This window comes from Oculina patagonica, chromosome 6 (genome assembly GCF_052425735.1).
Source record: "Oculina patagonica isolate OP01 chromosome 6, crgOcupat, whole genome shotgun sequence".
Taxonomy (NCBI): domain Eukaryota; kingdom Metazoa; phylum Cnidaria; class Anthozoa; order Scleractinia; family Oculinidae; genus Oculina; species Oculina patagonica.
In genome coordinates, this window is record NC_135763.1 from 29,573,771 (window position 1) to 29,596,733 (window position 22,963).

General features: G+C 38.0%; 3 protein-coding genes across 5 annotated transcripts in view; all 3 read right to left on the reverse strand.

The window, feature by feature from the left end:
- Nucleotides 1-1,958, reverse strand: part of LOC144658000 (chymotrypsinogen A-like) — a 15,391-nt gene extending 13,433 nt beyond the window's left edge. Inside the window, exon 1 of the mRNA XM_078518330.1 lies at nucleotides 1,884-1,958. Coding sequence (XP_078374456.1) covers nucleotides 1,884-1,947 — 64 coding nt within the window. The 5' untranslated portion in view covers nucleotides 1,948-1,958. The remainder of the gene's footprint in view (nucleotides 1-1,883) is intronic.
- The window catches only part of LOC144658302 (chymotrypsinogen B-like), a 24,692-nt gene extending 13,429 nt beyond the window's left edge, over nucleotides 1-11,263 (reverse strand). Inside the window, exons 1-6 of one of the 2 annotated variants that reach the window (XM_078518712.1) lie at nucleotides 11,164-11,263; nucleotides 9,844-10,098; nucleotides 8,806-9,039; nucleotides 7,755-7,918; nucleotides 6,797-6,962; nucleotides 5,621-5,775 (exon numbers count right to left, since the gene is read on the reverse strand). In XM_078518712.1, the coding sequence (XP_078374838.1) occupies nucleotides 6,804-6,962; nucleotides 7,755-7,918; nucleotides 8,806-9,039; nucleotides 9,844-10,098; nucleotides 11,164-11,224 (873 nt within the window). In that variant the 5' untranslated portion in view covers nucleotides 11,225-11,263 and the 3' untranslated portion in view covers nucleotides 5,621-5,775; nucleotides 6,797-6,803. Of the gene's footprint in view, nucleotides 1-5,620; nucleotides 5,776-6,796; nucleotides 6,963-7,754; nucleotides 7,919-8,805; nucleotides 9,040-9,843; nucleotides 10,099-11,163 lie in introns of those variants that run through there. The other variant, XM_078518713.1, reaches the window with a different exon arrangement.
- A 5,274-nt stretch (nucleotides 11,264-16,537) lies between these two features.
- LOC144658374 (uncharacterized) overlaps nucleotides 16,538-22,963 on the reverse strand; it is a 28,026-nt gene continuing 21,600 nt past the window's right edge. Inside the window, exons 2-5 of one of the 2 annotated variants that reach the window (XM_078518802.1) lie at nucleotides 18,570-18,713; nucleotides 18,010-18,105; nucleotides 17,818-17,879; nucleotides 16,538-17,325 (exon numbers count right to left, since the gene is read on the reverse strand). In XM_078518802.1, coding sequence (XP_078374928.1) covers nucleotides 17,294-17,325; nucleotides 17,818-17,879; nucleotides 18,010-18,105; nucleotides 18,570-18,713 — 334 coding nt within the window. In that variant the 3' untranslated portion in view covers nucleotides 16,538-17,293. The remainder of the gene's footprint in view (nucleotides 17,326-17,817; nucleotides 17,880-18,009; nucleotides 18,106-18,569; nucleotides 18,714-22,963) is intronic. The other variant, XM_078518801.1, reaches the window with a different exon arrangement.

The window sequence follows — 22,963 nt, forward strand, 5'->3', positions numbered from 1 at the left end:
GATGAACTAACACCTTCCAGAAGGATAGCAGCAGAACAATGTCCAGTGTCATGTGCACAACTTGTGAATTGGAATAGAATATTTGACCGCTCTCGTTTTGTGGGTCTGAAAATTGTATACCTGGGAACATCAACCTATTTAAAGGAATAATGAATATTGATCTCAAAATAGGCAAGGAATAATGAATACTTGTGAAAAATGGGCGGGGAATAATGAATATTTAAAGTGAAAATATTCCGCTTCAACCCTCGACCACTTTTACTGTATCAAAATTTGTGACTTATTGGACTTGCTTGCATCACAGATTGTACAGCTAGTGCAAACAACTATCAGCCCCATTTAAATTTAACAAGAGTCAATCAAGATATTATATCAACTTTTCTTCCTGGAAACTTGTACTTCCTTGCACTGTGTTTTACCTGTAAATGATATTAAGTGCATGTTTGGACCTACTGGACAAAGGGTACGTTACAGATTGTACAGTCAGTGCAACTGTCAGCAATCTAGAGGCAATCTAGATACATTATTGCAAAACAATATTTTTATGCCAAACTCGTGGAAGTTTCCTTGCTGTCTAGTACAGTTACAAAATATGTTGCATTCCATTGTCAAAAGTCGTGATAGAAGACATCATATTAGAATTGTACAAATTAAATTGCCAATTTTGTGATCAAAGCAACTTATTATTTTCCTTTTATTAATTAACGTTGGTTACAAATTAACCATACCTTGGAATGCACAACTAAAAACACCACTGGAAAACAACGTGCTGTATTTTAACATTTTATTTACTTGACAAACCCATTTTCCCTCCTTTATAGCAAATGACTCAGTGTCTCAACTTTCGAGCCCAAAAAGGTGACCACTTTTAATGTATTCATATTCTTTCTTGCAGGTTTTATCCAATCAGAAGCTCGTCACAGCTTCTCATTGGAAAACGGCTGCATGAAAGAATGTGAATTAATTAAAAATGGTCACAAATGTGGGCTCCTTGCTGTAAATCACACTTTAATCAACGATATCAATTTCGGCGTTCAATTACTTGGATATCTTTTGGACTCACAATTTTACTCAATAGACATTTTTGGCTTTGTCAGTGTAAATTTCCATTTCAAACCACATGGTGCTGCCCAGAGAACTTGTTTTTTTTTTTAGCAAATAAAAAAAACTAAAACTATCTGAATACCAAGAGCATTTGTTTGAATTTGAAAGAAGTGATTCTCAAGAGTGATGCCACGTAGTCTGAAAAGGGACAACAAACAAACAAAGCCCAAAAGGTCTATTCTCAGTTCTTTGTCTGGAATTTTTAACATACTGACTTGCTCAACTGGAACGTCCTCGCCTTAGTATGCATTGCATACCGGTTATTAATATAAGTTAAGTATATGTTGACATAAGTTTCCTCTTGGCTTCCAAGCTTCCTCCTCGTTCTTTCTTCATTGATTGGTTCCCCTTTTTTCCTTTAACTTCTTAATAATTTTGTTTCTTGCTGGTCTACACATGAGGAGCAATGGCCAGTGCCTAACATGACAAAACCATAGCCTCATTACAACCAAATGTGTCTCCCTTGCGTTATAATTTAAAGTTACAAGCAAGCAAGATTAACTTTAAAAACTGTTCAGCCCAACACAATTTCAAAATCCCATATCGTAATCCGTTTCAACCTTCGTTGCCTTTGGCCATCCGTACCTTCTTTTGTATTTGGTGTGTTATTTTTCGCCGTTTTACGAGGTTATTTTCCATGCCTAACTTTAGCTAAAATCCATGACGCAGTCCCTTTAACTTTGAAACTATAAAAAGTCTTCCCAAATTGCTTTGCCCTGCAATTAAGTTCATGTGTGATTTACTTATGACTACCTATGAAAAATCCTTTAATTTCTTACCTTCTATGAGCGATGGAAGTGGAACAAGTAAAACTGCCAACAACAAACTGAATACAGCCAACATCTTGCCTAGTGATGGAGCATTCAGACTGCGATCGGCTAAATTCGGTATTCGTCATTTGTAGTTTTGGGATATTTATTTTACTTTACTTCGACGCATATGCTTGTCAGGGAACTACAAATAATACTTTAAGTTGTCATTGGCTCACTTAACTCGATTTTTAAACATCCCACAAAGTGGCTAGCCCGTTTTGGGACAAATGCTATTTAAATAAAATGTACCTTTTTAAGCGGCAAAAGCCATTTGTTTTGTAAATATTGAAACATCTTGAAGTTTTTACTCAATCTGTATGCCGGGCACGTTTCTGAATTTCAAAATATCAGATAAGCAAGGCAATGCACTGCATTCCGAGCTTTTTTTAAAGTACTTAGTTTTAGATTCGCATTGCGAAGAAGTAGAAAACAAACTTTCAAGTAAAACTGATTTCTCTAAAACATACGAAATTAAAAAATCAGTCCGGCAGGTTATGTGTGTTTTTACAGCTGTGTAACATGTTGGGTACTTTGAGTGCATTTGTTGAAAAACTACTATTAAAATGGTTTATTTGCCACGATTTAGCCATTAAACTATCTTCTTACCAAAATTACGCCAGCCTTTTTGGGTTGTTTAAACAAACCGACAATAGCTAGCACGCATCGATTTTACGAGCTCGGAATCTTAATTCTTCCGAATTTTTTAAAGTTAGAGTAAAGTGGTTCTTAATAAGCGTGAACACGCCAATAAAAAACATGACCTGAGTGGGTATCAAACGTTGCGTGATTCGTCATCAAACATTTGAAGTTTGTACAACACAGCTGGTATCGTTTTATCGAGTTGTTAAACTGTTTTCAATGAGTACGCTTGAAATTTCAAACTAAATGTTCCCTTGACAAAGAAACTACTTGTTCGAACTTTCGTCCTTACTTATTTATCGCAAAAATGAATAAACCGATATAATAAAACGATACCAACCTTGCTGCATTCTGGGCGCGAAGGTTTGCGTGATCTTCCAAAGTCAAATACTTGATAACGAATCATGCAACGTTTGATAACCACTCAGAACTTCTTTTCATTCATGACGTTTTCAAGCTTTATGCAACAGACAGTATCTCGACTCCCCGAGCGTTGTACACATTGCTTTTTATTGATAGATCAATTCAGATTCGCATGCTGTGCCCATGCATTTCATATCATTTGAATGCGAAAGATCCTTAAAATTATTTCAAAAAAGTACTACATGGCCTACATAATTTACTTTATTACTGCGTCCATTTAAAATCATGTACATTTGGCTTGTGAATATATCGGAGAAATGACACATTGTTGAACCCATTGTGACTATTGTAAAAGGTACCTTTTTACGCCTGTGAAAACAAGGTCTTCTGTTTTGCAAACATTGGAACATCTTCAAGCTTTTAACAAAGCAGAATCGCTGACACGTTTCTTCTTTTAAAATATGAAAAAATATGAGCCCAGCAATGCAGTTTACAGCATTCCGGCCTAGCTTTTTGTTCAAAACACTTAGCTTGTCGATCAGCATTGTAAAAAAGTCAAAATCAGTCAATTCTAAGGGAAGTGAATCTGGGTTTTTGTAAACAGATTTTTGAACAGCCAAAATTTATATTTTTTTCGAAAAATACATAAACATAATGGTCCATTTTTATAAACAATTGCTGTTTTAGAGCACTAAAACTGTTTAAAAGCGCGTTCAGCTGCGGATTAAAATGTTAGCCAACGTTTTCAAGTTGTTTCCGCGCGCCTACAAAAAAAATCGATATTTTTAGACGAAGTTTGATTTCTATCCCCAAATAAAGGTTACATCTTCAGTTAAATGTTCAAAGATAATAATTTTCAAAAGTTCTTGATAGCAGCAGACACGTAAAGATTTTAAGGAAAACGACAATTTTTTTAAGTTTCTAAGACATGTTTCGACAGAACTTCTGTCATCTTCAGTTCAATGATTTACAAAGCACAGAAAGTTGAATAATAAATAGACAAAAAATGCTAATTAAGACAAATGATAACAACAGAACGTGAATATGTGTAAATTAAAAGGATAACTTTAGATTTACGTTCTGTTGTTACTATTTGTCTTAAAAAGCACTTTTTTGTCTACTTATTATTCAACTTTCTGTGCTTTGTAACTCGGAAGATGACAGAAGTTCTGTCGAAACATGTCTTACAAGCTTAAAAAATTTGTCGTTTTCCTTAAAATATTGATTTTCATGGGTAAAGTTGCCTACTACTTATTTCAAAACAGTTTAAACCAAAAATCTGCGAAATCCCGGTGACATAGTCTCTTTTACAAAAAAAGGCAGCTTTGTTAAGTTGTTTATACATCCGGCAGTAGCTAACACGCATCGATCACCAGTTCCGAATTCCAACTTCTCATAATAGCCCTTATGCATGTTTACGTCAGACTGGCTAATTTCACCACCAAGCCTCACTTCCAAAGTGCAAATTTGCAAATTTTTTCATGAACGAATTCCCAAAGCAGCAGAGATGAAAAGAATACCCACGTGAAAACTGCATGAAGGTGGCAGAGGGTTGAGAATAATTCGCGTAAACGAGGCTTGGTGGTGAATTTTGAGCATATGACGTTATCATGCATAAGGCCTACTATTTTTAAACGTTAGAGTAAAATGGTTTTTTTTAATTAAAATGCGGGAAAAACAATTCCACTCCATATTGCTCGATTATTTTATTTTTTTTAACTTCGCAGGGTTTACTTTTTGATTGTGTAATGCCTTTATACAGGGATTTCTTTAATAGCCCACGCCAATTCTCAGGTTTGTTTTAGATACATGCTTGAATGTGCAATAAAACTAGAATTAAAAAAAAGATTGTGTTATACCACTTGGTGAATAATACCGTAGAAAATGACTATTTTTTGTTATCTTAAAAATCTGTTCTCTAAACAGGTTTTTAAAACTCTGAAATTATATTCTACTAAAAGAAAAAAAAAAGGTTTTTGTTGACAGAAAGTGTTTAAACTTCTCTGTATGGTTTTGTTCGTAAATAAGAGGAGTGTTTATCATAGCTTATTTTGAGTTTGAAAAAATTAAAGAACTTTTGGCAGAAACAAACCACATTATGTTTCTTTTATGCGTAATAGCAATATATGGAAAAAAACAATTAACGAAATCGGTTTTTTTTCTGCTACGAAATCAAAATTTTTGTATGTTTTTTCCTGACCGTTGCTTTTAAAAACGAACTACAGCACGTTGGAGAAGGACCTCAAGGAATCTTTTTATTTCGAGGAGGGTTATCAGAGAACTTTTCTCAAGGTGGGGGGGGGGGGGGAGTAGATGTAGTTTGTCCGATTGCCTTTTACCCTTCAGCCTCTTTACTCTTCTAACAACTGCTTCAAAGGGGAACACCATGAGTCCGTACCCACTTGAACCACAAGAAATGTAAAGCCTGGTTTTCACTGGCGGCGCAAGCATAAGCGCAAGCACAAGGGCAAGAATAACATCTCTTATTTCTTCGTTAAAACGTCTTCGACTCAAGCAAAAACACAAGCGCATTGTATTTTGATGCATGTGCTTGTGCTTGCGGCAAGCACAAGCACGAGGATTAAAATTTGTCCTTTTTGCATGATCGCGCTTGTGCTTGCGCTTGTCCTTGCGTCGCTAGTGAAAACCAGGCTTAAATGTACAAAATCAATCATATAGTACAACTGAAAACGTTATTAGCATTATCCCACACTTTATTCCATTCAATGTTACAACAATTAATTTGATTTTCCCGTAGATTATTTAGTTTCCCATAAGTAGGTTCCCCCGCTATTCCCCAGTGCGTTGTCTTCTTAATGTCACCATGACCAAGCAGTCAGTTTCAAAAACTGCTGACCTGGAATTAACAACAAAGACAACTTTAAATTTCAATGTGAATTTGTAAGCCGCTTCAACGTACGTCTATGGCCTTTTTATTATTCAACAGATGCGCGTGCTGCCCATATATGGTCAAAATGTTAACGTTATCTGTCATCCGTACATAACAGATATCCTGCGTAGGTTGCGATTATTCGTCCGAATTCTTGCAAAGCGCTGCATAATTTCAGTTTTTTTTTTTTCTGCAGAATGTGCTTCGTTGACAATTTATTGAATAATAAAACAATTATCCTGCTCAATCTTGCGGAATATCGTCTGATTTTAGCCAACTCGGCCTACGGCCTCGTCGGCTAAGTATCAGGCGTTATTATTATTCAACAAATGCGCGCGCTGCCCATATATGGTCAAAATGTGATTGTTATCTGTCATCCGTACATAACAGATATCCTGCGATATGCGTAGATTGCGAAGACTCGTCCCAAATCTTGTTAAGCGCTGCATAATTACAGTTTTTCTGTTTGCAAAATGTGTTTCGTTATTATGCTCAATCTTGCGGAATATCGTCTGATTTTAGCCAACTCGGCCTACGGCCTCGTCGGCTAAGTATCAGGCGATATTGCGCGCGATTTCGCATAATAATTGTTAAATATTTACACCACCCATTGGTGTAACAAGGATGGTCATAGAGACAAACATTTAAATACAAGTTAACAAGGTCATTCTTGTTTCTGGTTTTGGTTTCCATAATTATGATATACGTTAGTGTGAACTCAATCTTTCGTTGGGTTTTGAACGTCAAATCTCGCGTATTTTTGAAATTAAAGGCGCAGTAGCATGGACTCAATTCTCGGGGACCAACTTAGCAATATTTAATAACTTGTTTAAACAAATGGATTCCATACGGGGTAAGAGAATCTGAAAACAGAACGTATACGTGTCAGTTCAAGTTTTGAATAATAATACAAATCACACTTTAATATAAGTTGGCTTTTCCGGGTTCAGAACCTGTCATTTTATGGGTTCTTAAGCATCTAACATACCTTTGATTTATTCTCTTATGTTTTTCTTTATCCATTTCACGTAGTAAGACACCCGAGCAAACACGGTGTAGTAATCTGTCTGACAGTCGCGGTGACCCCAGCTGACTACGCCTCTTAACACCCACTTTCCGTTTTCTTCACATACCAAGGGTCCACCGCTGTCACCCTGAGAGAGGGTAAAAATTTTATATTAGATAAAAGGAAATAAAGTACAATGAGGGTCTGAATGGGGGTTTAGTGTTTAGTGTTATTTGCCCATAATTTTTAGTGTTTGCTGTTAAATTGGTCAATTTTTTAATGTTTACTGCTTCCGAAGAAAATACTGTTAAGTGTTTGGAGGGTTTTCGTGAAAAACCCATAGTCTTTTAGCATTGTAAATTCTTATCTGCTCTTCGAAAATCGGTAATAAAATCACTCCTAAACATTGAGCCTGTGCTGTGTGTTCTCCTCGGAAATCTTCGGTAGTGCTCGGACATCTTCGGTAGTTTCCAGAAATCTTCGACAATCTTCGGGAATCTTCAGAAATCTTCCAAAATGATCGGAAATTGTCCATTTTACATGTGCTGATATAATCTTGATTAGTTTTTAATTCCTGGATATCTGCAGTCGGATAGTTAATTAAAGAATTGAACAGTTGTAAGTTTAGAAGTGCAATTGTTACGTCACATGAAGTAGACCCCGGGAGTAGACCAGTCAAGAAATTTTACCCTACCCCGTTAATACGGCTAATTTTTTGGTGGCCGTATTAACGGGGCTCCACTGTAATTAACAATTATCCTGCATAATCCCGAGGCATATCGCCTCTTGCTTGGCCGACGAGGCTAAAAGGACAAGTTGGCTGAAATCAGTCCAATCTAAAGGTCGCTATTATATATTCCATTTTTCGTCATTTTGTCAACCTTGCCTGATATTCTGAATTATAAACTAAAATACAAATTTCCCTTTGTTTTTTTTTTACCTGACAGCCCCCTTTGCCTTGACCACCAGCGCAAAGCATAGGTCCTTTGTAGACTTCCCTGATTACATTGTTTCTTGCTTTGCATGTTTTGTGACGCACTACCGGAAGAACCGCTTGTTGCAGTACATCCCATGCACTCCCTCCACCGACCGTTCTTCCCCATCCTAAAAGAATACAAAAAACTTGAAAGAACTAAATAAAAAAACGGTATAGAATTTTTTTAGATTGGTGGTTTGCCCTTAAAATTGCTAGCGAGCTTAATTGGGTGATAAGTTTGAAAAGGATGTTCTATATGGTTATAGCAATTGAAGAAGCACAAAGGTTTTTCACCTTCAGCGCGGAAACTCCTTAGCTTTCATTTAGAAAAAGAATTTATTGTCATATCCCTGGGTGTATGAAAAGGCAACACACCATCCACTTAAAGTTCTTTTTGAAAACTATATTTACCGAAAAGCAGGAACTACTGTAGTTAAGCCTTTAACTACAGTGTTATTTACCCATAATTTTTAGTGTTTGCCGTTAATTGGCCAATTTTTTAATGTTTACTGTTTCCGGAGAAAATACTGTTAAGTGTTTGGAGGGTTTTGGGTGAAACATTTTAGCATTGTCAATTCTTATCTGCTCTCCAAAACTCGGATAAAATCACTCATGAACTTAGAGAAAATTTTCGGATTTCTCCGCGGAAACCGTCGGACATCTTCGGACATCTTCGGTATTCTTCGAAACCTTCGGCAGTCTTCGGGAATGTTCAGTAATCGTCGGAAAATGGCGAACACGTTTTTGTGTACTAAACAAAATAATATTGCCCTTTTGGAGCCGTTTTTGTTTCTTCCTGGGCAAAAAATTTCAGAGAATTTTTTACTGTTAGTGTTAAATTGCCTAAAATAATATTACTGTTTTATGTTGCAGAGCCAAAAAATTAAGTGTTTAGTGTTAATGAGGTATCCCCATTCAGACCCTCATTATATGTTGATTTGAAAAATGGAAAAATGTAAGAACGAAAAAAAGTGTAAATATCTTGTAAACTTTTTATAACAACAATCTGCTTTACCAGTGATATAACAATTTTTCCCTGAAGATATCTTATCTCTATGTCCTTTGGCAAGACAAACCGTGTTGACTTTGTCACTTAATGTTATTGGCTTCTCAAGTTTCAGCAGCGCCACGTCGTGTCTCAAATCCTTGTAGCCGGACCCCTGGAAGTTGAACCCACTGTGAGAGATAATTTTGGTCACATTGATTGTTTCCTGAACCGACGTGGGAGAACCTGTACGATGGTGAGCACCTAAAATCAGAGAGGAGGCAGCTGCAGTAAATTGTGGTATACAGCTAATTCGAGAAAGGTTGTCGGAAAAAAGCGTAAACATGCACGCGACAAGATCAAAAGGTAGTTTGGGTAGAAGTAGAGAGCAACTGCACTGAATACTAATGAGATGGCGACATGACAAACGCGAATTTATTACACGTTTCCTTTCTCTTGACATGTGGAAACAAGGTAATTTTAGCCACGCTGAATTTTAGAAGAATTTTCAAACCTCAGACATGCGACATTAAAAAAAGCTACAGTAAAAGGCCTCCTGAGAGGAAAAACGAAATTTTTACGTGCAAAAATACAGACTTGTACTATGCCAATATGCATAATTCAAGTGAATACCCAGACCACCTTTCGGACTTGTCGCGTGGCGTTGTGTTTTTTTCCGACAACCTTTCTCGAGTTAGCTGTATGAAGAAAACAACTTTGCAAAACAACTTTGCAAAACCTAAATCTAAACAATACGACCGATTCCGTCAACTTTTTTGGAGATCTCCGTTCCAGTCTTCACTAATATGAGTTAGTAAACTGATTGACGCAGATGCGATATTGCCGCTCATCTAAACATTGATTTCGATGGCATTTGTTGGAAATTGGTCAAAAAAGAGATTGTAAAAAAATAATCTTATGCTACAACAATTATCAACTACGACGTTTTACCAAGCAAAGAAAAATTGCCACTATTACTGCGTTAGATTAAGGGAAGGGAAAAAGAATTGAACTGAGTGAAGTGTAGTGACGAGTGGGGTTTATTAAGGGAAGGAAGGTACTACATACCAACAATGACTTTATATGAAGAAGCATTCTTGTCCCACATCACACAATGAGCCGCTGTCAAAACCCAGTCTTTCTCGATCAGTGATCCGCCACAGGCGTGTTCGAATTCATTCGTTAGATTAAGGGAAGGGAAAAGTAATTGAATTTCTTTCCGCAATTTCTGACGGAGAGAAATCTGCCAAGGCCATGAATTGGGTGTGGCATCTTCACCGCCTACTACGCGGGATGGCTGAGAGACGCGCTTCCCACATTCAGCTGTCCCACAAAAACAAATTAAAAGGCGTCAAAAATTTGTTATTGCTTTTCACAGTAGTCGTTGTTTTCGAGTTCTTTTATTTTATTTTACTCTGTGCTATTCTTGGATTGATTTCTAGACTTATTACAGGAAACTAACTAAAAATGTAACGATCATTGAAGGAATTACAAAAACAGTACAATAAAACAAAGCCTTGTACTATAAAGCAAATTATCTTACATCTTATTAAGCCATAATTTTAAGCTATACTGCACAAATTTTGTGGTGTCCATTTTTTAATATAAGTTAAGTATACGTTGACATAATTTTCCTCTTGGCTTCCAAGCTTCTTCCTCGTTCTTTGTTCACTGATTGGTTTGAAAGAATTTTTTCCCCTTTTTGTTGCTTTAACTTCTTAATAATTTTGTTTGTTGCTGGTCTTCATATGAGGAGCAATGGCCAGTGCCTAATATCTTTCAAGTATCGTCCCCAATTCAACCGCTAACGCCAAAAGCTAGGATCACTTCGTAGTATGCTCACGGAAAGTGCTTTTGTACAATTGTTTAAAGGGACTGTGTCACGGCAGAGTTAAATCTATTTTATTAAGTTTTGCCACATTTTCGCTACGAAACTTAATTTTTGCAAAGAAATTACTTCTATAGATCTTAATGACAAAACCATAGCCTCATTGCAACCAAATGTGTCTCCCTTGCGTTATAATGTAAAGTTACAAGCAAGCAAGATTAACTTTGAAAACTGTTCAGCCCAACACTATTTCAAAAACCCATATCGCAATCCGTTTCAACCTTCGTTGCCTTTGGCCATCCGTACCTTCTTTTGTATTTGGTGTGTTATTTAAATGTTCCTTTACTGTTTTAAGAGGTTATTTTTATATTCCAACGAATTTGATGGCCATTTCCCATGCCTAAATTTAGCTAAAATCAATGACACAGTCCCTTTAACTTTGAAACTATAAAAACACTTCCCAAATCGCTTTGCCTTGCAATTAAGTTCATCTGTGATTTATTGGGAACCTTTTCCGTCCTTACTTTTGACTACCTATGAAAAATCCTTTAACTTCTTACCTTCTATGAGCGATGGAAGTGGAACAAGTAAAACTGCCAACAAACCAAATACAGCCAACATCTTGCCAAGTGAGTGAGCATTCAGACTGCGCGGAGCTAAATTCGGTATTCGTCATTTGAAGCTTTGTGATATTTATTTTACTTTACTTCGACGCATATGCTTGTCAGGGAACTACAAACATTACTTTAAGTTGTAATTGGCTCACTTCACTCGATTTGTAAACATCCCGCAAAGTGCTAGCCCGTTTTGGGACAAATGCTATTTGAATAAAATGTACCTTTTTAAGCGACAAAAGCCATTTGATTTGTAAATATTGAAACATCTTGAAGCTTTTCCTCAATCTGTATGCCGGGCACGTTTCTGAATTTCAAAATATCAGATAAGCAAGGCAATTCAATGCATTTCGAGCTTTTTTCAAAGTGCTTCATTTTAGATTCGCATTGCGAAGAAGTAGAAAACAAACTTTCAAGTAAAACTGATTTCTCTTAACATAGGAAAGTCGAAATCATTCAGGCAGGTTATATGTGTTTTTGCAGCTGTGTGACATGTTGGGTACTTTGAGCGCATTAGTTAAGTAACTACTATTAAAATGGTTTGTTTTCCACGATTTAACCATTAAACTATCTTCTTACCAGAAACTCCAGCCTTTTTAGGTTGTTTAAACAACCGGCGACAGCTAACACGCAACAACTTTACGAGCTCGGAATTTTTTTTCTCATAACTTTTAAAAACGGGATTCACGCACTTTTCAGCCATCAAAATATCAGAAAAGCAAGGCATTTTATCGCATTCCCAACTATTCAGTCGAAGCACTAAGCTGGTCGATCTGCACTACTGCAAAGAAGTTAAAATCAAACTTCTAAGGAATGTGAAAATACGAACGATGAAATCATTCAGGCAAGTTAAATGTCTTTTTGCAGCTGTGTAACATGTTGGGTACTTTGAGCACATTGTTAAGTGACTACTTTAAAAATGGTTTGTTTGCCACCATTTAGCCATTAAACTATCTATTTACCAAAATTACGCCAGCCTTTTTAGGTTGTTTATACAACCGGCAGTAGCTAACACGCTTCGATTTTATGAGCTCGGAATTTTACTTTTCTCGAATTGTTAAAAGTTAGAGTAAAGTGGTTCTTTAATAATGCGAGATTATCTAGATAAAATTCGAAACAAGTTACCGTTGTATCTAAGCCCAATAAATCATGAAAAACAAGATTTGAGTGGCTATCAAACGTTGCATGATTGGTCATCAAACAATTTTAGATTGTACAACACAGCTGGTATTGTTTTATCGAGTTTTCGAAATGTTTTCAATGAAAGCGCACGAAAATTCGAGCCAGGATTTTCTTTGAAAAGAAACTGTACAGTGTTTAAAACTTTCGCCAATACTTTATATTTCCTGCAAACATTGGACAATTCGATAAAACGATACCAACAGTTCTATATTTTGGGCACGAAAGTTCGCGTAATCTGCCAAACGTCAAATATTTGATGAGGAATCATGCAACGTTGTTTGTTATAAGGTCTTCAAGCTTTTACGCAATCTTTCTGCTTTTCAAATATAACTGAGATAAACAAGGTAGTTTGCCGCATTCCTAACCTTTATTTTCAATGTACGGAGCTATCGATTCGCATTACAAAGAAGTCGAAATCAAACTACTTTTAAGTTAACCTGATTTCTCTAATAAAACACTGTACGAACGTTGAAATGATTCAGGCAGATTATGTGTTTTACAGCTGTGCAAAATGTTGGGTATTTTGAGCGCATTAGTTAAGTAACTACTATTAAAATGGTTTGTTTTCCACGATTTAGCCATTAAACTATCTTCTTACCAAAAACGCCAGCCATTTTAGGTTGTTTAAACAACCGGCAACAGCTAACACGCAACAACTTTACGAGCTCGGAATTTTTTTTTCTCATAACTTTTAAAAAACGGGATTCACGCACTCTCCCGTCATCAAAATATCAGATAAGCAAGGAAATTAATCGCATTCCTAACCATTCCGTCAAAGCAGTAAGCTGGTCGATCTGCGCTACTGCAAAGAAGTTGAAATCAAACTTCTAAGGAATGTAAAAATACAAACGATAAAATCATTCAGGCAAGTTAAATGTCTTTTTGCAGCTGTGCAACATGTTGGGTACTTTGAGCATATTGTTAACTAACTACTATTAAAAGGGTTTGTGTGCCACCATTTAGCCATTAAACTATCTTCTTATCAAAACGCCAGCCAGAAACGCGCTGCGCGCGTTATCCTTGACGCCGACACACGAGCGAACAGCGTTGAACTTTTCAAGATTTTAAATTGGCTTCCGGTTCATCTCGAGGTTAAAATAAACATTTTAACACAAGTGTACAAACGTATTAATGGCCAAAGCCCATCCTATATGAACGAACTTTTAGTGCCAAACTCTGAAATAAATGAAAGAAATAGTCGATATGGCTCTGTCAACTTGGCCTGCCCCCGTTTCAAACGAAAAACCGAAGGAGGGCGATCATTTAGCGTGAGAGCAACTAGACTTTGGAACACTCTTCCCAATTTCTTAAAGAAAAGTGAGAGTCTACATTGTTTTAAAAATGGCCTAATTGATTTTTACGCATCTAGCCTTAAGGACATTCATCATTTTACAGTTTTTTAATTCTTAATCCCTATTTTTAGAAATTTCTGTATTTTAATTCAAATTTTAAATTGTATATATTATGTAGTTGTAATTTGTAATCCGAGGGCCGCTTGTTTGTCAGTAGTTTTTACTGTTTGCCGTTACCCTCTTTTAATAAAGTTGATTGATTGATTGATTGATTTTAGGTTGTTTAAACAACCGGCAGTAGCTAGCACGCATCGACTTTGCGAGCTCGGAATCTTAATTCTTCCGAATTTTTAAAAGTTAGAGTAAAGTGGTTCTTTAATAATGCGAGATTATTTAGTTAGAATTCGTAAGAATTTACCGTCGTTTCTAAGCGCAATAAGTCATGAAAAACAAGATCTGAGTGGCTATCAAACGTTGCATGATTTGTCATCAAGCAAAACACAGCTGGGATTGTTTTATCGAGTTTTCGAAATGTTTTCAATGAAAGCGCACGACATTTCAAGCCAGGAGTTCCCTTGACAAAGAAACTACTTGTTTAAAAATTTCGCGAGTACTTATTTCCTGCAAACATTTGACAATTCGATAAAATTAAAGGATACCACCTTTCCTGTATTTTGGGCACGAAAGTTAGCGTAATCTACCGAAGGTCAAATGTTGCCAGTTTGATAATCGTGCAACGTTTGATGACTACTCAGATCATGTTTATTCATGATCTGCCGGGCTCGTTTCTGTTTTTCAAATATCAGAAAAGCAAGGCAGTTTGCCGCATTTTTAGCTTCTCCTTTTTTCAAAGTACGGGGCTGTCGATTTGCATTACGAAGAAGTCGAAATCAAATGTGTGTTTTTTGCAGCTGTGTAACATGCTGGGTACTTTGAGTACATTTGTTAAGTTACTACTATTGACATGCTTTGTTTGCCAAGATTTAGTCACTAAACTATCTTTTTACCAAAAACGTCAGCCTTTTTAGGTTGTTCATACAACCGGCAATAGCTAACACGCATCGATTTTTAATTTTAATTCTTCTGAATTTTTAAAAGTTAGAGTAAAGTGGCTCTTTATAATGCTAGATTATTTTGTAAAAATATACCGTTGGTTCTATCTTAGCGTGAACACGTCATGATCTGCAGAAGTGGGTATCAAACTTTGCGTGATTCATCATGAAACATTTGAAGTTTGTACAACACAGCTGGTATTGTTTTATCGAGTTGTCAAACTGTTTTCAATTAGTACGTGCACGAAATTTCAAACTAGAAGTTCCCTTGACAAAGAAACTACTTGTTCGAACTTTCGTCCGTCCTTATTTATCGCAAAAATTAATAAAACGATAAAATAAAACGATACCAACCTTGTTGCATTCTCGGCTCGAAGGTTTGCGTGATCTTCCAAAGTCAAATACTTGATAACGAATCATGCAACGTTTGATAGCCACTTCTTTTCATTCATGACGTTTTCACGCCTTATGCAACAGGCAGTATCTCGACTCCCCGAGCGTTGTACACAATGCTTTTTATTGATAGATCAATTCAGATTCGCATGCTGTGCCCAGGCATTTCATATCATTTGAATGCGAAAGATCCTTAGAATTATTTTAAAAAAGTACTACATGGCCTACATAATTTACTTTATTACTGCGTCCATTTAAAATCATGTATACATTTGGCTTGTGAATATATCGGAGAAATGACACGTTGTTGAACCCATTGTGACTATTGTGAAAGGTACCTTCTTTACGTGAAAAGGTCATCTGTTTTGCAAACATTGGAACATCTTCAAGCTTCTAACAAAGCCGAATCTCTGACACGTTTCTTATTTTAAAATATGAAAAACTATGAGCCAAGCAATGCAGTTAACCGCATTCCAAGCTTTTCTTTCAAAGCACTCAGCTTGTCGATCAACATTGTAAAAAAGTCAAAATCAGTCAATTCTAAGGGAAGTGAATCTGGGTTTTTCTAAAACATGCGAACGTTGAAATCATTTTAATGTGTAAGTTTGTTTACCACTGTTACGTTTAGATCTTATAATAACAATAGCTAACACGCATCGATTTTTCCAGCTCGGAATTGCAATTTCTCATAATTTTAAAACATTAGAGTAAAACGGTTTTTTAATTAAGAATTTGAGATTATTTAGTTAAAATTCGGACAAATATAGTTCGACTCCCTATTGCGTGGTTATTTTCAGGCTACGTGGTTAACAGCGGACGTGTCGTGAGGCGTATACGCAGTGCTGTGTACAAATGCAATTTCTTTTTATTGGCGTTGACTACAGGAGATAAAAAAGCCATGTCAAAAAGAAAAGAAGAAAACTCCGCAATACTTTTTTTCTTCAATTGAGATTAAAAGGAACGAAAAATGCTTGAATGCAGAGTGGTTGAAAGTTTATAAATGGGAGAGTGAATTTTTCAGACATGGAGCATTAGCCATGCGACTTTTGACTGGCGTGGCGGCAATTATAAAAACGGGACCTTGAGGCTAAGTCGTCAAAGATAATGTATATAAAATAGTCACACGGCTACACTGTCACGGAGGATTTACTCTAAGCATAAGAATATATTGCTTTTTAACTCCACTAAGTGCCGGAGTACAAACAACGCGACAGGAAAGCGTAGGAGAGGAATACAATCTGAACATCTATAGAAACGATGCTTCCAAAATGGGTAGAATTATCAATTGAGGGTGTTAGTAAAAAAAATAAATAAAAAAGACTCCAACATTTTAGCCGTTTGATCTACAAAGACAAACACGCACACATGAGAGGTAGTTTTATCTCTGATTTTATTAACAACTTTTATTTAAGTTTCGCCATGATCAGCTGAGTTACAGTTTTTTTCTTTTTTATAGAGACCTTCAGTTACTATTAATATACTCGGCTTACAATACTTGCATTACATATTTGAATTTTTGAACAAATTAGAAACTAAAAGGTGAAAATACACTAGAGGCGAAATTAATCAGCATGAAATATATATAGCGAAATCTATATTCAAATTTTTGATTCTACATCAAAACTAAGGAACGTTTCCCTGAAAGCTGGATTGTTTTACTTTTGCATCATCGACTACTTTACATGCACTATAACTCTACAGCTGAGTCTAGCTAACTCCAACTAACAAACAACATCATTTCAAATAGCGACACCATATGGAACTATTCTGTACCTAGTTCGCCGTATCTATCATAATAAAAGTATAGCATTGCAACCAACTTTTTTATCAGATTTTATGGCATGTTTCTTGATGTGTTTCTTCAGAATCAGACTAGTACCTAGGTGTTATGCGACTAGCTGCGAGACGCCTGGGACAGACAGTGAGTTAACCGTTCACATTAGAGTCCAGATCTCTATAAGCTGAGAACGACGTCGGCTGTATCTGAATTATAGAAATCATTTGAAACTGAACACTTTCATGCTCTATTAATAATGACAAGTAAAGTACTTAAGATGACACTAAATTACGAAATGTTACTTAGAGCTAAACCATATTTTGTAAATTACATGCCGTTAGTGGTTAGAAAAATTAATTCAAATGGTAAAATTAAAGTGTTCAGTAGGTGCTCTTGATTTCGCCTGGGAAACCTGTGACGAAAATAATACAGCAATATTAATATAACAATATAACAAACAATATTAAATTAGGCTTAGTAAGTAAATGTGTGTTGTAATAACCGCGTCTCTCAATATTCTGAAGGTTCCTATTAAAATCCTGGGTCTCCAGAGCCCCTCGTTTTTTCGTGCCAAGTCGGCTAAGCGAAACGAGCAATGGGGACGAGAATGCAACGTGCTAAATACAGGACTCTGGAAGCAACTTCGTTCCCAGGGTTTTCTCGGCGATGATTTTCAAAATTGCGACCATTCTCGTCCCCAGAGCCGCTTCTCTCTTGGCCGGCTGAGCCTGAGCACGAGAAATAAGTCACTCTGAAGACAGATGATTTGATTGGCTAGATTTTATCGAGAGGATTTTTTTAAATTAACCGTTTTAAACTCTCGCATTAACAAAGGGATATTAAAGTGGTAGTTGTTTTAGCAAAAAAATGCAATACCGCCCGTAAGACGGAGTTCATACTTTACCTGATAGTTTCGCGAGTTCCTTGAAGTTACTTGTTATTCGCAGCTTCTTTGTCACTGCCGCACTAGAAGAGAAAAATTGCGAATACAGTCTAAAGCACAAAATAGCCTTAAAGTTTTCTTACAAAGCAAGGAAGTGAAAGCTATGATCTCTTTTTTTTTGCCAACATAAATAACTCAATAATTTGCTCTCACCTGAAGAAACCTGTGCCGTCTGTTTGTTCGTCAAGCACAATTTGAAAAAACCATGACGGTTGGTAGATTATAACTCTAAGAAGCTGTTCTCCAAATCTGCGAGAAAAGAGCAGAGATCTCATGAGAAACATAATATTCTGGTAGCATTATACTTGCAGAGAGGGAAATTTAAAAACAGGTCTTCCAACATATTCTTGTCCGAACAGTTAGAAGCGGCAGTTAACCAGTATCGTTATTCGCAGACATCTACATTAAACAAGTTCACACTTTATTAACCCCCTAAACCAAAACTCGATTTTCTTTTTTTAAAAATAGAAAAAAACATAAAATGTGATTCCAACATTTTCTAATTTTAACTGTCTGCGATCCTTTAAGTCTGAGTGATAGATCCGTATCTGTATAGGTAATTGCAACGGCGAGCAGAAGCTGTAACTTTCCCAGTTATTTTTTTCTAAATATGGGACACCCAGGCCCACCTCTGCCGCGACGCTGCCTAGGCTACGAAAACCGTCCCTTGATTTTAGAATTAATGGTTTCAACTCTGGAAACAGAAAACTTACCGAGCACAAATGCGCTCCAAGACTTCTCTGCCACAAGCTGGGGGGACTGCTAGGTAACTTGTTTTGTTTTCAATATCTTTGTACACCATCACAAAGGGCTTGGTAGATTCACCCAGGACCGAAGCGATAGCTTCCGAGATACGGCTGTGTAAACAGAGAAAAGGAAGAATCATTAAAAGAAGTGGAGTAGTAAAGGATCAATTACCTTATTATAGGAAATTAACGCTTGTGTAATTGCACGCGTGTCATTACACGCATATAATAGCACGCGTGTTATGGCACGCGTGTCATTGCACGCGTGTCATTGCACGCATATAATAGCACGCGTGTCATAGCACGCGTGTTATGGCACGCGTGTCATTGCACGCGTGTCATAGCACGCGTGTCATGGCACGCGTGTCATGGCACGCGTGTCATGGCACGCGTATCATGGCACGCGTGTCATAGCACGCGTGTTATAGCACGCGTGTCATTGCACGCGTGTCATAGGACGCGTGTCATGGCGCGCATGTCATGACACGAGTGTCACGCGTGTCATGACACGCGTGTCATAGCACGCGTGTCATGGCACGCGTGTCATGACACGAGTGTCATAGCACGCGTGTTATAGCACGCGTGTTATGGCACGCGTGTCATTGCACGCGTGTCATAGCACGCGTGTCATAGCACGCGTGTTATAGCACGCGTGTTATGGCACGCGTGTTATAGCACGCCTGTCATTGCACGCGTGTCATAGGACGCGTGTCATGGCACGCGTGTCATGACACGAGTGTCACGCGTGTCATTGCACGCGTGTCATAGCACGCGTGTCATAGCACGCGTGTCATAGCACGCGTGTTATGGCACGCGTGTCATTGCACGCGTGTCATAGCACGCGTGTCATGGCACGCCTGTCATGGCACGCCTGTCATGGCACGCGTGTCATAGCATGCGTGTCATGGCACGCATGTCATGACACGAGTGTCACGCGTGTCATTGCACGCGTGTCATAGCACGCGTGTCATGGCACGCGTGTCATGGCACGCGTGTCATGGCACGCGTATCATGGCACGCGTGTCATAGCACGCGTGTTATAGCACGCGTGTCATTGCACGCGTGTCATAGGACGCGTGTCATGGCGCGCATGTCATGACACGAGTGTCACGCGTGTCATGACACGCGTGTCATAGCACGCGTGTCATGGCACGCGTGTCATGACACGAGTGTCATAGCACGCGTGTTATAGCACGCGTGTTATGGCACGCGTGTCATTGCACGCGTGTCATAGCACGCGTGTCATAGCACGCGTGTTATAGCACGCGTGTTATGGCACGCGTGTTATAGCACGCCTGTCATTGCACGCGTGTCATAGGACGCGTGTCATGGCACGCGTGTCATGACACGAGTGTCACGCGTGTCATTGCACGCGTGTCATAGCACGCGTGTCATAGCACGCGTGTCATAGCACGCGTGTTATGGCACGCGTGTCATTGCACGCGTGTCATAGCACGCGTGTCATGGCACGCCTGTCATGGCACGCCTGTCATGGCACGCGTGTCATGGCACGCGTGTCATAGCATGCGTGTCATGGCACGCATGTCATGACACGAGTGTCACGCGTGTCATTGCACGCGTGTCATAGCACGCGTGTCATGGCACGCGTGTCATGACACTAGTGTCATTGCACGCGTGTCATAGCACGCGTGTCATAGCACGCGTGTTATAGCACGCGTGTTATGGCACGCGTGTTATAGCACGCCTGTCATTGCACGCGTGTCATAGGACGCGTGTCATGGCACGCGTGTCATGACACGAGTGTCACGCGTGTCATTGCACGCGTGTCATAGCACGCGTGTCATAGCACGCGTGTCATAGCACGCGTGTCATAGCACGCGTGTTATGGCACGCGTGTCATTGCACGCGTGTCATAGCACGCGTGTCATGGCACGCCTGTCATGGCACGCCTGTCATGGCACGCCTGTCATGGCACGCCTGTCATGGCACGCGTGTCATGGCACGCGTGTCATAGCATGCGTGTCATGGCACGCATGTCATGACACGAGTGTCACGCGTGTCATTGCACGCGTGACATAGCACGCGTGTCATGGCACGCGTGTCATGACACGAGTGTCATAGCGCGCGTGTTATAGCACGCGTGTTATGGCACGTGTGTCATTGCACGCGTGTCATAGCACGCGTGTCATGGCACGCGTGTCATGGCACGCGTGTCATAGCACGCGTGTTATAGCACGCGTGTGATTACACGCGTGTCATAGGACGCGTGTCATGGCACGCGTGTCATGACACGAGTGTCACGCGTGTCATTGCACGCGTGTCATAGCACGCGTGTCATGGCACGCGTGTCATGACACGAGTGTCATAGCACGCGTGTTATAGCACGCGTGTTATGGCACGCGTGTCATGACACGAATGTCATAGCACGCGTGTTATAGCACGCGTGTTATGGCACGCGTGTTATGGCACGCGTGTCACGCTTGTCATGGCACGCGTGTCATAGCACGCGTGTTATAGCACAGGAAACACAGGAAACTGTCTTGCGCCACAGCCTGGTTTCCACATGATCGCAGATGATTGCACAAATTAGAACCAAGTTCTAAGGTTTCATTTGCTGTGATCGTCTGCGATTTCTTGCAATCATATGGAAACACAATTGCGAAAAATTGCGAATGAAAACTAGCTATGTCATATTAAAAGCGTTGTTTTTAATTTTAATTTTAATTTTAATTTTAATTTTAATTTTAATTTTAATTTTAATTTTAATTTTAATTTTAATTTTAATTTTAATTTTAATTTTAATTAATTTTAATTTTAATTTTAATTTTAATTTTAATTTTAATTTTAATTTTAATTTTAATTTTAATTTTAATTTTAATTTTAATTTTAATTTTAATTTTAATTTTAATAGTGTTATAGCACGCGTGTCAATCATATGTTGTTAACCAGTGATTGGGCAACTGTTTCATACCAAAACTGTTGTGTCTACTCAAAAAGAGACGTAGTGTTGATTCGTCAAAGTTGAAGTACTGAAAAACACAGGAAACTGTCTTGCGCCACAGCCTGGTTTCCACATGATCGCAGATGATTGCAATCATATGGAAACACAATTGCGATCAATTGCGAATGAAAACTAGCTATGTCATATTATTTTGTCATATTTTGCAGACTACATGCCGTCCAATTTGAAAATAATTTGATGAAAAAATTCCGAGGGCAGCCAAAATTGGACGAGGCCGTAGGCCGAGTCCAATTTGGCTGTCAGAGGAAGTTTTTGAATCTAATTATTTCCAAATTGGACAAGCATGAAGGCCGGTTACATATTAATTATATAGCTTGTAGTCAGTTAATCCAGCGTATAAAGCAATAAACTTATGTCCTTAACGGAAAAAGAATTCAACAATAGGAGGCATAACACAGCACATGCAACTCACTCAAAACATTGTCTTCGCAAATAAAACTTAAACAAAACAGTGCAATTTTATTCACCTGAGTTTGCGAAGCTTGCTACAAAGTGAGTGAAAACACTGCATTAATCAATGAAAGTCGTACACAAAATGTCCGAAGAGACATACTCCTTTCCACTATCTCGTTCGTACTTCATCGCCGTCTTTTCTTTTCGAATTTCAGCAAAAAACGACAAAGAATTGCATCTAGCTCATGGCGATTAAAATCTGACAGATTTCTTGCTTCGCTTCGCAGCACTTACGTTCACTCAAGTTTTGTACTATTGCAGGTGTTTTGCTCTTGGTTTTTACTTCATAGTGTAGCTAGCTCCTCTTCTGACAACGAAGAAAATTTCTCTTTGCTGCTACTATTGCTGAAAAGCTCGAAAAGAATGGAAAAACGTAGCAAACTTGCCTTAGAAATTTCCGCCATTGTTGACTAACAATGCGACAAGTTTACAGGGCTGACGCTATGCTTTGTGCTAATTGGCTAATATCCGTCACATGTTGTTTTTTCTTCGATTTGATTGACTGTCCAATTTTTCTTTAATTGGACAGTTTGTGCATTTTACCTGAAAGTCCTTATTGAAACTATCCAAATTTAATTCAAATTGGACAGTTCTCAGAGAAATTAAAGTGTATATGACATGAAAAATATTTTCTGCTTATTTGAAAGGCCTTTCGAAATACAGAAGAATGGCGTTTTTATTTTCGAAATATCTGTTTTCGTTTCAGAGATATTGACGTTTTTGTATTATGCAAATTAGATCAGTGATGACGTCACAAGATTTGACTCTAAAAATGGTAAAATACTGAATAAAGAATGTCTCTAAAACTATTGAAGCAGTGTTCTTGAAACTTAATTTTAATTTTAATTTTAAGTTTAATTTTAATTTTAATTTTAATTTTTATTTTAATTTTAATTTTAATTTTTATTTTAATTTTAATTTTAAT